Genomic DNA, 15,217 nt, shown 5'->3' with positions numbered 1-15,217 from the left:
GGCTGCGGCGGCTCCCAACGGGTCCCGGCTCCGCGTGGTGCTGAACGGACAGCGCCCAGCGCCGCGCATGCGCACGGCCGCCCGCTAGGGGCAGGGGCGTGCGTGGGGGCCTCCAGTCGGGGTGGTGCGGGGCTCCGGGAGCGGTGTGCACCTGGGAGCCGTGTAGCCGCCGGGCCGGAGCAGCGGGCGTGCTAGCCCGTGGGGAGCGGGTATCGATGGGGACCTGGGGTACCGGCGTGCGAAAGGGAACCGGGACAGCTGCGAGGCTGGAGCTGCTGCTGTGAGCTGGGCACGGGGACGGCAGGCACCTGGAGCACTTGTGCGCGGCTGCATCGGCCCGCTCCCCCCGGACCGTGCCCGCGGGCTCCCGCACCGCCTCCCGGCAGCCATGGGCGGGGGCTGGGGGAGGGGCACGACGCCGAGAGGCGGGGCATGGCGTCAGGGGGCGGGGCAGTGGTGGTAGGACGTCACTGCGGGCACCGGTGGACAGCAGGAGGCCTGTTCGGGTGCAGTCGGTGTGCTTGGAGTTCCGGAGGGAGTCCCGCTGGGTCCGCAGGTACTGTGGCAGGGCCGGACCAAGACCGGGCGTCTCGGGACGGGTCTTGGTGCTGAGGGTGTGCGGGAAGGCGTATGTCGGGCCGCCGCCGTTACCGCCTCGTCCCGGGGCCTATAGGCCCCCGGGACTGCCTCGTCCGAGGTCCCGTCGTCGCGGGGCTGGAAGCGGGGCCGGGGTGCTGCGAGACTCCCAGCGCTGCCCTGTGGGGCGGCCTCTCGCTCCGCCGAATGCCGCAGGGCCGGAGTGCAGCGGAGTTATCGCGGGGCGGAGCTGCTCGGCGCAGGAGCCGGGTGCGGTCCCAGCGCAGGCTCCAGAGTGGACTGCTGGGGCCGGGGCTCCTCGGGCAGCTGGTGCGGTGCCGTGCCGCGGGGCGCTGCGGGCCGGGAACGCGCGTCGAAGCCGTGAGCTGCCGCGCTGGGAGCCGGCGCCCCGGAAGGTGGTTGCCCACTCCGTTGCTGCGTCTCGACCTTTGGGCTTAGCTGTGAGGGACGCCGCTGAGTATTTCCCTCCGTCCGTTCCTCCCAGAGACGCCCGGCTATAGCTGCGGGGTGGCGTCGACTGGCTCCCGCACAGCCTGGCTCCCTGGCGGCCGACGATGAGTTTGACCCCTTCGAGGGGATGCCTCCTGGACCTGCCCTGGGAGGACATCTTGGTCCCACATATTCTCTGTCATCTGCCGCTGCAGCAGCTCCTGGGCCTGCAGAGGGTCAGCAAGGCGTTCCAGGCTCTTGTCCAGCTGTACCTGGCCAACATGCGATGCTTTGACTCCAGCCAGGTATGGGGTGGCTCTGGAGCTGGGGAGCTGTCAGTGTGCTGACTTGAGAAAACCTGGCTGCGAGGGGACAGGGAGGTTTCTGCTTGCGAGCTTGGGCTGGTGGCTTGTGTGTCTGGCTGGGCAGATGGGCTTGGGGAGGAGGGGTGATGATTCAGGGCCCAGTAATGCCACTTCTGCCTTTAGCGAGAGGCGTGGGGAGGAGTGAGTCTGGAAACTCCACCTAGACCATTATGGGGCAGCGGCTCATGGAAATGAAGCCAGCTTCAAGGTGGCATGGCCTGATGACTGTCACCAGGGGTTATGCAATGGAATGGGTTTAGCAGGAGATGAGGGATAGCTTGTGCCCATTCTGGGAAACATTGTCTGGGACCTGTGCAGTGGTGGCTACTGCTCTGTGAAGACCCAGTGGTCTGCCATAGAGGTTTTGGAGAGCTTCTTGTGGATGTATAAATGCAGAGATGATGAAGGAGGAGAGAGTATCTCGCAGCTTGTGGCAGCAGCCTTGACATGAGGTGCTCTGTGGAGAAGAGCTAGGTGGCACGGTTTGCTCTAGGACTGGGAGAGGGTGGCTTTGGTCACCTTTGTGTCACAGTGGAAAAGAAGAAGGGAATGGGACTCTGGGAAGTATTACGCTGAGCCATGCCAATCTGAGGTCCCTGAGGATGCCTCACTGTTACTGGGTTCCCCATGCAGATTGGCTCGGCCGTCCCTAGAGATGCTTTCCTCAACCTGCTGAAGGACAACAAAGTGCTGCAGCAGCTGGCGCTCCAGAACTGCTCTGACTGGCTGACGGATGGGGAGCTGCTCCCAGTCATCATGCAGAACCACCACCTGCACCACATTCAGCTGAAGGGCTGTGCCCAGCTCAGCTGCCACGCACTGATGGTCATCTCGCTGAACTGCCCCAACCTGCGGCGGCTCTCCCTGGCTCACTGTGAGTGGGTGGACAGCCTGTCCTTGCGCAGCCTGGCCGACCACTGCAAGGCGCTGGAAGCTGTGGATCTGACGGCCTGCCGGCAGCTGAAGGATGAGGCCATCTGCTACCTGGTGCAGAAGTGCAGCAGGCTCAAGTCTCTCTCTCTAGCTGTCAATGCCAACGTAGGCGATGTGGCAGTAGAGGAGACTGCCAAGTGCTGTCCTGAGCTGGAACACCTGGACCTCACGGGGTGTCTGCGAGTCAAGAATGACTCTATAAGGTATTGAACGATGTGGGAAGTAGGGTGCGGAAGGCAGGTGTCCAGGGTGGGCAGAAGAGACCCTGGGAGGGGAGTCTTGCAGCAGAGCCACTAGCAGGCCCTCTGTGCTACTGAAAGCAAATTTCCCAGCATGTTGAGGAAGGTACCTGACCATGTCCTTTTGATTCTCTTGGACCACCATGGTGTTGTTTTCAAAGGATGGTGTGTGTGTGGCTGCTGGGAGCGGAAAAGAGGTTATGCTGACGAGTTATGCATATGGGAGTCTGGCATGCAACTTGCATGTGCTCTGTCTTGTCAGGGTTCTGGCTGAGTACTGTCCCAAGCTGCGCTCGCTGAAGGTGAAGCATTGCCACAATGTGGCTGAGTCCAGCCTGAGCGTTCTCCGAAACCGTGGAGTGGAGCTGGATGTGGAGCCTCTGCCGCAGACGGCTCTTGTTCTCCTGCAGGACATGGCTGGCTTTGCCCCTTTCATTAACCTCCAGATCTAGAACTGCTGCTGCTATTGGGGGGGGAGGGGGAGGGGGCAACATGTCACTGAGATCCCTGGTGGACGCTGGAACTGGTTCCTGCTGAGATGTGCAGAGGGAGAAGTCGATCCTGTTGGTGAGGCTGGCCCAAAAGGGGCTCACTCTTCTCTCTGGGGCTATTTAACAGCCACTGCACATTTGTGAGTGAGCTCTGTGTGTGCCTCCTGGAGAAGAAACTCCCTCCGAAGCAGAATGAAGACAGTGAGGAACTTGCAGGAATACCATAGTGCTGAACAGACCAGCTAATACACAGGATTTATTATTTGTCATATTTTAAATTTCAAAGTTGCAGTTCTCCAAAGAGCAGGAGAATGTTTGAGGACCGTGGACTGTCACCTTCTGAGGAACTTGTGTAGGACACGCCAGCACTGCTGTTGAGAACAATCCACGCTGGCTGGAGTAGTAAGGAGGAAAACTGGCAGCCCTCATTCTGGCAGGTGAGCTCTGGGAGGAAGGTAGTATGAGCCCAGCGTACATGTGCAGACCTAGCACCCTGCCATAGGCACTGGGTTAGCACAAGACAGTAGTTGTTTTCTAGGGGAATATGCTTCTAACTGCAATTCCAGTAGAGGAAAAGCACCAAACCTCATTGTGCTATTGCTGAGAGCAGTTGGTTCTTGCTATTTGTTTCTTCCAGATTATGATTTACATCTCTGTGGTACCCAGACCTGCTCCTACATCCTGCTCCATGTTGCACAGCTGTAGGCTTGCTATATAATAGCGGCTAGAAATGGCAATTGCCAAATGGCCTGGCCATACTGTCAGCTGGAGTTCATGGAGTGCTGCAGGTCGCGTTGGCAGGGAGAGCCCAGCTCTTGTTTAGAGTCTAGCCTCATCATCTGCATCTAATAAGTGGTCAATCAAAGAGTAGCTACTTGTAGTAAGCAAGATGAAGGTAGTGATTAGGAGACGACCCTGCTCCTTGAAGAGGGATCAGAGGCAGGGTCTGTAAAGCATGTGCATGCTTCAGATGAAATACACACCAACTCACATCACCTTTATTAACACTTGCACTCAAAGCAACAGTGCACAGAGATTTCTAAAAAGCTTGCTGCTAAACCACAAGCTACATTTTTAGATCTAAAGTCCCATGCAAGGAATAGCAGAGAACGCCCAACAACCATTATGGAGTGCCCCAGGGGCAGAAGCGCAGCTACACAAGGAGAGGAGACTTGACCGTATCAGCTAGGTTAGTTCAGGAAGCTGAAAGCAGTGTCCTGGCTCCTAGGTTAGTTCCAGTTAGTGTTGGGTAGGGGAGTCCCTTCATCCCCAGTGCTGCATGTCCATCCTCCACACCTGGCCAGTGAGGTGGAGGCTGAAGAGCAGGAGGACACGGCTGTCAGTGGAACTTGTACTTCCTGGCTGGTTTGAGGCTGATGTAAGTTTTCTTCATCTCCTCACTTTCTGGCTTCTTTATGTCTTTGTACCTCTCTCCCTTCGTACTCACCACCTGGTTATCGATGTAGCGGATCAGCTTCTTGGGAGCCTGGAAAGACATAAACATCACATAAGGGCGACAAGCGTAAGCTTGTGCTTGGTGAATAAGGGAAAAGACTAGGTTGGGATGAGTACCTGTCCTTTATGTTGGGAGTCTTAGCTAAAAATGGGAAGAAAGCAGTCTGAGGAGGGGGCAGAGGGGAAAAGCTGGAGGGAGCAGTGCTAGTCAGGAGTGCCAGATAGTCACAGACCCTGCAGTAGCACCTCTTAGCTGACTAGTTCTCCTTTGAGACTACTGCTGCAAATTCCCTTGTGTGTTATGCTGCTATTTAGATGTGCAGCCTGCTCTTTAAACCTTGCAGCCAAAGGCATTCAAACTCCCGGTGAGCTGGAACTGCACTATTCTCACCTCTTTCGGTGGAGCGGGTCGATGTGTTTTCTGATCTTCTGCACTATCCACCATCATATATCTGAAACACAAGATGCAGTAAGTGAACACTGCAACATGCATTGCCTAGCGCTATTCACAGCCTTTATCTCTAATTTCCTGTCTGGTTTGGGGCTGTGCAATGTGTCCTACTTGCGTAGACTGCAGTTAGGAGCACTTAAGATTCCCTACTGAATGAAATAGGTAAGAAGAGTGTCACCCTTCTGATGAGAATTCAGGAGAATTCTCATGGAATAGCTGGCCGTATGAATGGTATCAAAACCTTAGGCTGTTGAGAAAGCAGATAGCTTCCTTAAAACTGAGGGAGGTGCTGAGGTCGGCATGCTTTGCCATTAGGACAACTTTGCTCCTTTTCACTTGGTGTGATGGCAGCCAAAGGAAGAGGCCACAGGGCCAAATCTCTTCTGCCTGAAGAGATGGTATGCCTTTCACACTCCATGTGCTACTTGACAAGGAGTCGAGTTTGAGCTGGAAGCAGCTTAACAGAAACATCATCTCACTCCCTATTTAAAAGGAACACCAGAGCCCAAGCATTTGCTTGCTGTACTGCTGAATTAGCATTGAGACTTCAGAGCTGGTCTGTAGGTGGACAGCACAGCTGACCACAACTTCTCCCTCAGTACTTAGCATAGTTGTTCCTGTGTATTTTCAGCTATGGCAGTCTGCTCTTTGTACCTGTGCTTGAGTGATGTTTAAAGTACAGGATATTGCCAAAATGTCATTAAAGTTCCTAGGAACTTAACTATCAGCTGGTGTTGGCTTTTTTTATTTTGTTCCCATACATTTTATTGTGAAGCAAGCCTGCAATGGAAACAGGCACAGACGGGGATTGTTAATTTTATCTGGATGGCATTCTGCTTTGCTTTTGCTTTCCTATACCATCAGTTATTTACATCCTCAAGGAGTAAAATGGTGGAAAATATGATTGGATAGATGCATTGAATTTGTGTGCCCACAGGAGGATATTCATGAAAGCTGAGATCTTAAAGTGGATCGATTAAACCACACTGTGGGTTGTCTATTGAGAATTAAATGTGTTCGGAAATGAATAAAGGTAAACCAATGTAAAGCCACCTTCATTCCCTAGAAGTCCATAGGGAGACTTCAGAGAGGTTTCCTTAAATGCACTGAACTTGCACCTTCAGCAACTAAGATTTGATCTCTGTTGCTGTACAGTCTCTTAAAGATATCTTTAGACTTATTTGGACTGTCTCCAAGGCTAGAGGTATGAACGAGCTGCTGTAGTTCTTACAAGGCACCATGTGTTACCTGAGCTGCAGTATGATGTTTGTGCCTTGAACCTTTAACTGGGACCTCAGATGACAACACTGTGATTTACAGTATACCTGTAATAGACTGAAGCCTCACATAACCAGTGTTTTGACCCCACTGATGGAACTAAGCTGTGTGCCAGAGCTGTAAAAAGAAAACCTATTCTGCTTTCCTGTCTAATCATTATACTTGTGCTTGAATGTGTTTCAGATATACCCAGATAAGCTTCACACAGCATCCTTTTCAAACATCATACAGTCCAAGATCTTCATAGACCATGTTGTTATTCTGCCACCATACCTTTTCACAAACTGCTAACTCCTTCACTATCCAAATTCTTCTTTTCTGAGTACTTACTTCTGTAAGATAACCTGCTTTAGTTCCTCATGGTTGGGTGCTCTGCGGGGCCGCACCAGCTCCTGTGAAGAAACAGAGCAGGTGTTTGAGAAGCAGAACATAGAGGGTGCACAGCTGCCCTGCTTGCTCAGCTAAGCCCAGCTACTGATGCAGTACTACCAGCTCATGGGGGAAGTGAGGTGCCAGACACAGCTCCTCTGGGCTGCTGGCTTGGTGTAGGCACAGCCTGTGCTTGGAGAGCTGAGGGAGAGGGGGGCATCGTTCTGGATCTTTCTGGTATATTGCTGGAAGTGTAGAAAGCTCCTGCACTCACTTCCTATTCCAGCTGGAATATATGTATTTAAGCTCTGCTCAATGACCTGGTGCCACCCAGCTCAGAGTACAGTACCTTCACACTTGCACCTGCTGTGCCGATTTCCACCTTCTCTTCCACAATTAACTGCACTGCTTCTTCCAAGTTACCCAGGGCCATCGCTAGTGCCTTCTCTGCCTGGCTTACAGTACAGGCTGGGAACATCTCCAGTAGCAGCTCCACACCACCCTTCAAGTCATCGCCTGCCTAGTTGGAGCAAGAGAGACAGAGATCTGATTTTGCAGAGCAAAAGTATCACTGCAAAGTTGGGAAATTCAACTTGCTGTTAGCTGAAGGCTCTCTCTCTCTCATTATAAAGGTGAGTATAAATTCCTTTCTTGAAGCTAAAAGGACACTGTATCCACAAGGAGAACGCAGCCCTTAATCTATTCTCCCTGTATTTCAGTCCTCTTTGAAACAAGCTTTCTGTGGCCCGGTTCATCTGTGTGGTTCTGCTATTTATCTCCTTAGGAATAAATTTTCTGGGCACTGTGGCTCAAATGCTTGAACTCCTTCCCTTGCAAGGTTCTCTCTGATCACAAAGGGATGACACTCCTAAGCACAGGGACCTCTGGCTACATCAGAAGGAAGCACAGCAACAGCATTTCCTAGAAAGGCATGGACAAAATGATTGAACTGCAGAGCAGTAAAACACCAGTACTGAAGAAACAGCAAGCAGAGCTTGAGGTAAGGAGCTGGGGGGGGTTTACTAAGTGCTGCAATGCTTGCAGTGTGGGTCATGCTGAATGGAGCTGCAGAACCAGGACTGCTGTGCTAATGACTCACTGTGGTGTAGCTCAGTATATAGAACACCTCATTGAAGGTGGGATGGATGTCTTCAGGACTGACACTCAGATATGACCACTAAATGCTGCATCACAGCTACGGAGATAAACGGTAACCAAGTTCAACTGTGAATGGAACTGGGGGAAGTGGGGTGGAGCCTGGCTAGCTCCTGGCATCCTTACTGCACTCTAGGATCTCGGAGAGCGCTAAGACAAGCTTTCTTCTGCCTTGCTGCCTCAGGACTGGAAAGGATGAGTCAGAGTGACAACCTGTGCTCTTCTGGCAGTACATAACTTTCCACTTGAACACAGTCTTGCTCAGGTCATACAATGGGGTGATCGCAAGCTTCAACAATGCTGTGTCACAGCCTATGCTTGTGGTTCCCCTTGGAGCCAGAAAATGCCTTAGTTGGTACCAGTCGGCTAGTGCGAGGGATTCTGTCACCCTGCTCCACTGTGAGATGTACATACCTGGGCCCCAGCTCCGTCTGTAGGTGTGCACAGCCTTTCATCTTTGCAGACTCCAGCTCCAGGCTCCTGGCCTTTGGTCAGGTCTTCAGAGGGCACTTCTGTTCTGCTTTCCACAGCTTTTTGGCTAGGTTTTTCTTAAAGATACAGTGATATCTACTGAGGATCAGCCCCACTAAGTACAGAGCTCTGTGCTTTCTGTTAGTAGGAGGCTGTTAGTGCACTATCAGCTGAAGTGAATCTTCTCTTAAATGAAAAGACAGTAGAAAGCACTACTGTTCTTTTTGCCTTTGGTGAGTATAGCTGCAGCCCTACTCATACTGACCTGCAGGAAGGCAGTGCTAACATGCTGGAGTGCCTGAGCTCTGCATTCCCATGCTTTTCACAAGCAGTCCTACTCTAGCATTCTCAGGCCTCTTACATTTTGGCTGTGGGTATTTATGGTATTGTTAGTGTCTAAGAATTTCCTGATGTTTGCTCTAACTTTGAACCAAGATGTTATTCTGATTTTAAATCTAGCAAAACGCATTGGTGGCTCCCAAGCTGTGTATAACCCAGCACACCTTGTGGTCAGGTTACTCTGATGCATCTCTTTTTATAGGCTCTTTCTGTGTCACTATAAGAATTATTTCACCTCTTCTCTAACCTATCTGAAAGGCTACATCAGGATTCTTAAAGAGTAGGATGCAAGACACTAGAGCAGAACAGTAAATTTAGTCAGTTTCAAGGTGAAACTCACCTTTGTTACGTGCTTCACCAAGCCTTTCTGAGAGAGAGAACATCATTTCACAAACATTCCCACTGCAAGAGACAGATGCTGAATAATTAGGGTGAGGAATTAAAGCACTAGCCTATCCCACTTGACTTACTCTTTATAAAGATATGAGGCTTGATAGGAAGCCCAGTTACCAAAACTAGCATTCCAGATAGCCAAGTATCTAAGTTGTTAACTATCCTGGGATTAGGATTTGTGCATTCAGACAAAGCCTAGCTTAATCATAATGGTACAGGTTCAGTACTAATACATCACAATCTGGATATAAACAAGAATTCATGGTGCTGATGTGGTTGGGCCAGGCCCTCAGTGCGTGGCATGCACATACAGAACAGTAGCATTAACACACCTCTGAATTTCTGCAAAGCCAGGGATATATGCCTCCATCATTTCCACAAAGGTGTCCATGTCGAAGGTTTCCTCAGAGGACTCTGGTGAACCCAGCTCTTCCAGGACACCCGTAATGTAAGAGAAGAAAACTTCATCCATCCCACTGGAGAAAGAGAACACGGCACAAGTAAGCAGCATCAACAGGACCATATTCTTTCTCTCCATCTCTGTTTGCCTCTGTTGCATCTAATAGAACAGCAGAAGTGCCTATATGGGAAGCATTCATGGATAAATCCAGAAAACTTTGGTTCACCTTCCTAGGTAGGATTGAATGAAAGCCACTGCATCTGTCTAGATACTGCGCCCTTGAGGGTATGTCAGCTGAGCTACCCAAAATATTCCAAGTGCTCACATCCTGATTTTTGTGTTGTCTGGTGTTCTAGGTGATGTCATTATGTTTTATCAAGTTACAGCTTCCATGTGATGCAGTGTTCTCTGCTGACCCACTTGCATCACTGCTGCCAGTGGCTACATAACCGGCTGCCTCAAGGCAGCTGTATCTCTACATGTAGGCAGAGTTCAAAATAGGGAGAGCTGTGACATAGCAGTGTACTGCTTAGAAAGCCTTCTGGGATTGCTGTAGATGAAAGGAATTCCATATTCTAACATGTACTACTTGGCAGGAAATTAATCATCTTGGTCACCAAAGAAATGACACTGCTAGTCTGTAATGCTGAAACATAGTTCAAGGATTTACATCAACACCTGTACAAATTAGCTGCATCCTGGATATGACTTAAAGAAGAGCAAGACAAAATGCAGGAAAACTGCAAACGTTGCACTTGAAATTTAGTACAACGTATAGAGGGACAATTAATGCAGAGTTCAAGCTAAAACAATACTCAACATACCTGAGGTCTGCAGCAGGGATGTGGGACTGGATGAAGCACGTCAGTGTCTCTCTAATGATTCTTTCAAGTTCCATGTCTCCTTAAATCTTTTCTCTAAAAAAGAGGAGGAAAAGAAAATTCCATCTAATTTCATGTAGTAGATATCAACAAGATCAAAAGGCAAGTGTGCTCTTCCCATCAGAACAATTCCTAAATTCCTCCAATGTGGCTGTCACCCCTGGGTAACAGCAGTCAGAAACCGGCAGAAAGCAGTGTGAGTATCCACAGGGAGTACCAGCCCAAAGAAGCCCAGCCTCCTAGGCATCTCCTGCTTGTGTTAATGCTAACATTATGCAGCTGCACTGTACATTTAAAATGTCCCTTTCAGGAAGTAAAGATAGAAATGCAGATATGCCCAGCTGCAGGACCTTAGAGACACCTCCTGAGCAGGAATGCTGTGCTGTCTGGCAGGGAAGTGGTGGCTTGAGGGTTTGTGTGCTCACTGCAGGAAGGGGTGGACCTTTCATCTGCTAAGTATTCAGTGCTGCTTGGACTCAAAAATGAGTGGGAAGAAGGGTAATGTCTCTTGGAGAAAGAAAAACCTTGCCTGGATTTTACAGGAAAATACCAAGCAGGGCACAAGCAACTAGTCTGCCAGCCAAAATATCAAAGGTCTCCAGGTCAGGCATGGAGTTGCAGTGGAATCCTGTCCAAACAGGAGTGTTGTTGTGCTTGGTAAATGAGCCATTCTACAGGCAATGCAGCTGCAACAAAGGTCACTTGATAACCCAAAGCTCTCAGGGGAGTTCTAAAGAATCACAGAGCTCCCACAGAAATAAAGGCAGAGGGAGCTGCCCACAGTCCTCCTTCAGCTGTCAGATGTGGGCCTGGACTGGATCTGGTGTGGAAAAGCTGTTCCTTAGCCACTCCTTCACATTTGGGTCTAAAAAACTGCTGGGTGAACAAACTCCTGGTGTAAGCACAGAGTTCTTCCTGAAGAGGAAAACTAGACCTGCATATATAGAAACTGTCATTGGCCAAAGTTTCCAGGCTACAGAGGTAATCTGTAAACCCTTCTTTACATTTGACAATCACATCAGGCAACGAACACTGAGTTATCAATGCTGTATCACTATACAACCAACATACACATTAAAACTCAGCATGTGCATAGGAAAAGCCAGGGAAGGCATCACTGGAAAAGACTGTTTGCTATTTTAAAAAAAAAGCTACTTCATAGAAGTACTTGCTCTTCTGTAGCTTCAGTTAGAGAACTCCCATTTAACAAATGGGAGTTAAAGAAAACAAATGTTTTCAGGTAGGAGCTCTTCATACAAAGAGCCCAAGTGAGCTCTTGTGCGCTGCTTTTGTTTTTCATCCCTGCTGTAATCCTTTGCTTGCTTCTCTCAGTGTTGCAGATGTGACAGCCTGCAAGTGTGGCAGCTGGCTGTAAAAACTACCATGTGTTAAAGCATCTTCCTGTTGCTCATTTCTTGTTTTTGTATTTTGCATGTTCTCTGTGATGTGACAGAAATGAGGTGATCTTTGTTATCTTTGCAGCGTACCTGGAAAAAAAATGTGAGCTTTCTTCCATCCTTCTCAGACATTAAAAAACCAGTGGTAAGATTCTGAATTTCAGTGATGGCAAGAATACTGTCCTGTGCACGTGGGTTTTTTTCCAAATTGGAAGCTGAATCTGCAAGTGCTGGCAATGACCAAGCCTCCTAAACTTATACTTGAACAAGTCCAAGCAAAGTAACCTTCCTTTCACAGAAATAAGAGGTGGAAGATCAACATATAGCAATAAAAATGCTTTCTCTACTATCAATCCTGTCAAGAAGAATGCTTGCTTCCTTCCTTCCTACTCAGCCTTCATAACATCTGGTGAACTGAAATCTAAAAGATGTTGTCCATTTCCATGAATAAGCCAATATTCTGTAAGAGATACTATATAGTAACCAATAAGATTTTCTGACAACCCAATTACCTGAACAACAGAGTACAATTCACCATGTCAAAGGCACTTTTGTGAGGTTCATAAATTAGCTGCTGGTAATTTATTCTGATCAATAGAACAGGTAAAGTCACTCATCTCCGTAATCAAAGGCAAACGTCAGACTGAGACAAGAGAAACAGCAAAACATAATTTAGAAATGGTGTTGGAGAGATAGGAAGCTACTAGCTGCTCTTGAATCCAATAGCCATATGAAATACTCTTTTGAAGTGTCTGAAAATATTCAGATGATTTCCTGCAGAGTTAACTATGCTGTATCTGAATAAAGGCCATTTCCTTCTGTCTATGAGAGGAAGGAAGGCACCAGGTTCTCACCAGTGGGCATAAATTTTCTCTGGCATCTCACACAAATCCATCCACCAGCACACTCAAGATTTAAGGTCATATCCAGAGAAGCCAAGCTGCCAACATTAGCCTGCCTTTGAAGAAAGGAAACCTTTTAATGACAAAAGCAGTCTTACAATGAAGGATAGAAAGAGGTGAGGTGAGTATTTCTTCATGGGTCAGCCATTGCCCTTTGCCTGGGGAATCCATTTCTGCTCCTATAAAACCACAGGAACGAACCTTCTGAGAGACAAATGCACTTGCATTTAATCACATACTACCAAGTGGGAGAGATTTTATTCCCTGGTAAACAGACTTACAAAACTGAACATTTTGGGATCTGTAATGCACAGTGGTCTTGGCCAAATGGTTTGTGGAAGATAAGTTCTGATGGTCCTCTGGCCTTTCAGATTTAGTGGGTACTGAAATAGAGGGATCTGATTAAAAATTTGGCCACAAACATCTTAAAATGGATTATTTGGGGAAGAAACTGGTGCTGGTGTATGTTCCTCTCTGCACGTATGAGTTTAGAATTTAGGACACCAAAGCACCTTATATAAAATACCTTCAATTGCCACATTGTTTTCAATGGTGATCTGTAATAGTTAAGAGGGAGATTTACTAGAAGGCCTTATCTTTTGTGCAGTTCTGTGGAGGAGTGGTTTATAATGCGCTGCAAGATCTAAAACCCAAAGGCAGGAGAAATTGCTTTCCCAAGGGCACAACTGTACTGAAGAAGCACTACGGTTTTAAATTTCCAGCCATAATTGCAATGCAGCTTTTAAGATCCCTTCTAAAGTCAGCAGCTGATTCAAATATGTCTATGAAGGTCCCGCTGCACTTGTTGTAATGTGGGCTTGATTTGCACAGCATCTGTTTTTTTTAGTTATATTTGAGAAAAATTGGCTTCCTTTTGTACAACACATGTGAATCCACCTTTCTTCAAAAAAAAAGACAAAAAATCTGAAATGTCTGCATGTCAGCTAGATCATTTTTGAAGGCTCTTTAAGCTCAAATTTCCATAATTGTTCTTAAATGGTCAATGTGGCATGATGGGAACGATTGACACCACTTTGGATTTTATATTAACATGACAGACTTCAATTTAGGAAAAAGTTTCTGAGCTAAGAGAAACTGCCATTTCGATGTGTATCAACTTTTACGAGACTGTAAAGTTGCGTAGCAAAGAGCTGGGGTTGCTGCAAGTGGACAGAGGTGCATGCTGTAGGCTTCCAGTGCAGATTTGAGAAAACGCTAGGTAAAAACTTTGGGAACTTTGAGAAAGAGGCAAAGCTGCAGCTACGTTCCCCCCAACTACTGTGCCGCCTGAAACTCCGCTGGCTTCAAACTTTCCAGGCTGAATAACACTTCACAGCCTATTCCAGCACACCTATTTTTTGTTTTTCTTGCCAAAGATGTCCCCGAAAGGACACCTGCGGTGTGGTTGCTGTGGGAAAGCAGGCTGAGATCGCTGAAAACGTTAGCACTACTGACTGCTTGGTGCTGTAACATTAAAACAAGGCTGTCGGTAACTCAGTCTCCGCTGCTAAATTGCACCTCCCGCCCGGGCCCTTACCTGAGCAGTATGACAGAGGCCCAGCTCACAGCCAGCGCTTACAGACCCTGCGGTGCGCACGGGGCCGACAGCCCATCCCGCGACCCGAACTCGGCAGGCCTTCGCGAGAAAGGAGAGCTCGGTGAGCCGCGTGGGGAGGACGGCGCGTTTCTTCTTTCCTGGCACACGGCCGCCGCTTATCCCGAGCCGTAACACCGGACCTGGCACACGGGCAGAGCGACTCTGGGACCCGATCGCCGCTCACTGCCCGCTCACCGCATAGCAGCGTGCAGCGCTGGTCTCACACGGGCTGCAGAGGATTTCCGCCCGGCCCAGAGTCGCACCGCACCGAGCTTCCCGCGTACCCCCCAACCCCCGGTCTCCCAGGAGCGGCGGTGCCACAGGGTCCCTCCGACAACGCACGGCCCGAGCCGCCTCTGCAAGGCCGCCCCGGGACCGCCCCATCCCCGCCCGGCCCCGCGCCGCCCGAGGGCCCCGCCGGCCCCGCGACCCCCCGCCAATCCCCGCAGCGCGCGGCCGCCGACGGGAGGCGGGCTGCGGGCCGGGGTCACCTGATCGCCGCGCGCCCCCTGCCCCCCCCCCCGCGGCCTCACTCTCTGCCGGCGCAGGTCCCGCGCAGCGCGGTTGAAAACGTCACGTGGGCGCACGCGCCGCCAGTCATAGAGGCGGGAGCGGTGGGGCAGAGCGGCGTCGTGTTGGCGCGCTCGCTGCGCCGCCATTTTGGTTGTGGGCAGGAGCCGTGGGGCAGCTGTGGCCAGCCACCAGTGTTCTGCGTCTTTGGGTTCCGCTTCTGTTTTTGCTGCAGTTATCCGGCTACTCTACGTTGCTTTTCTTCTGCTCTGCGACTTGTGTTTAGTGAAGTGGTTATAAAATCCCCTGAACAAACGTCAGATGTCTGTATCCAGTTCTAAGTCGTGGCTTTGCTGTGTGAGGCCATGCTGAGAACGAGGCTGGTGCTGGGCGGGCGGGTGCTCAGAGCTGCTGGCGGCACGGGGAAGCAGAAGGGCAGTTTTCAAGGAAAATGAAGTAATGTATGTAAAGCCCTTGGAAAGCAGCGTTCTTGAAGTGAATACGAACTGCTGCAGTGCTGTTGTCGGAACTAAGCTCTGTAGAGCAGGACTGCCCCAGCTAATGC

General features: G+C 49.8%; 2 protein-coding genes across 9 annotated transcripts; one reads left to right on the top strand and one right to left on the bottom strand.

Moving 5' to 3' along the window:
• The first annotated feature begins 451 nt into the window (after positions 1–451).
• On the top strand, positions 452–11,996 carry FBXL15 (F-box and leucine rich repeat protein 15). 5 transcript variants are annotated; one of them, XM_042817779.1, is made up of 7 exons: positions 452–556; positions 1,082–1,331; positions 2,025–2,527; positions 2,826–3,491; positions 7,027–7,607; positions 9,349–9,465; positions 11,729–11,996. In XM_042817779.1, the coding sequence occupies exons 2-4, from the start codon at positions 1,152–1,154 to the stop codon at positions 3,013–3,015; spliced, it is 873 nt and encodes a 290-aa protein (XP_042673713.1). In that variant the 5' UTR covers positions 452–556; positions 1,082–1,151; the 3' UTR covers positions 3,016–3,491; positions 7,027–7,607; positions 9,349–9,465; positions 11,729–11,996. The 5 variants fall into 5 exon arrangements, with proteins under 5 accessions (XP_042673713.1, XP_042673712.1, XP_042673711.1 ...); XM_042817778.1 differs by having other exon boundaries at positions 2,826–7,239; positions 7,446–7,607; XM_042817777.1 differs by having other exon boundaries at positions 2,826–7,239; positions 7,392–7,607.
• CUEDC2 (CUE domain containing 2) lies at positions 4,031–14,694 on the bottom strand. 4 transcript variants are annotated; one of them, XM_042817782.1, is made up of 10 exons: positions 14,676–14,694; positions 14,083–14,181; positions 10,190–10,282; positions 9,298–9,441; positions 8,913–8,974; positions 8,177–8,310; positions 6,957–7,127; positions 6,569–6,630; positions 4,901–4,961; positions 4,031–4,540 (listed from the first exon to the last, which is right to left on the bottom strand). In XM_042817782.1, exons 3-10 carry the CDS (start codon positions 10,261–10,263, stop codon positions 4,394–4,396), a joined length of 855 nt encoding a protein of 284 aa, XP_042673716.1. In that variant the 5' UTR covers positions 10,264–10,282; positions 14,083–14,181; positions 14,676–14,694; the 3' UTR covers positions 4,031–4,393. The 4 variants fall into 4 exon arrangements, with proteins under 4 accessions (XP_042673716.1, XP_042673715.1, XP_042673718.1 ...); XM_042817781.1 differs by lacking the exon at positions 14,676–14,694 and having other exon boundaries at positions 14,083–14,404; XM_042817784.1 differs by lacking the exons at positions 14,083–14,181; positions 14,676–14,694 and adding an exon at positions 12,644–14,048.
• Between the last annotated feature and the right edge of the window lie 523 nt (positions 14,695–15,217).

This window comes from Centrocercus urophasianus, unplaced genomic scaffold, assembly GCF_019232065.1.
Source record: "Centrocercus urophasianus isolate 14NV4802_14NV808 unplaced genomic scaffold, USGS_Curo_1.0 seq_17, whole genome shotgun sequence".
Taxonomy (NCBI): Eukaryota; Metazoa; Chordata; class Aves; order Galliformes; family Phasianidae; genus Centrocercus; species Centrocercus urophasianus.
Note: the sequence above shows the minus strand (reverse complement) of the source record. Positions and strands in the feature narration are given on the sequence as shown.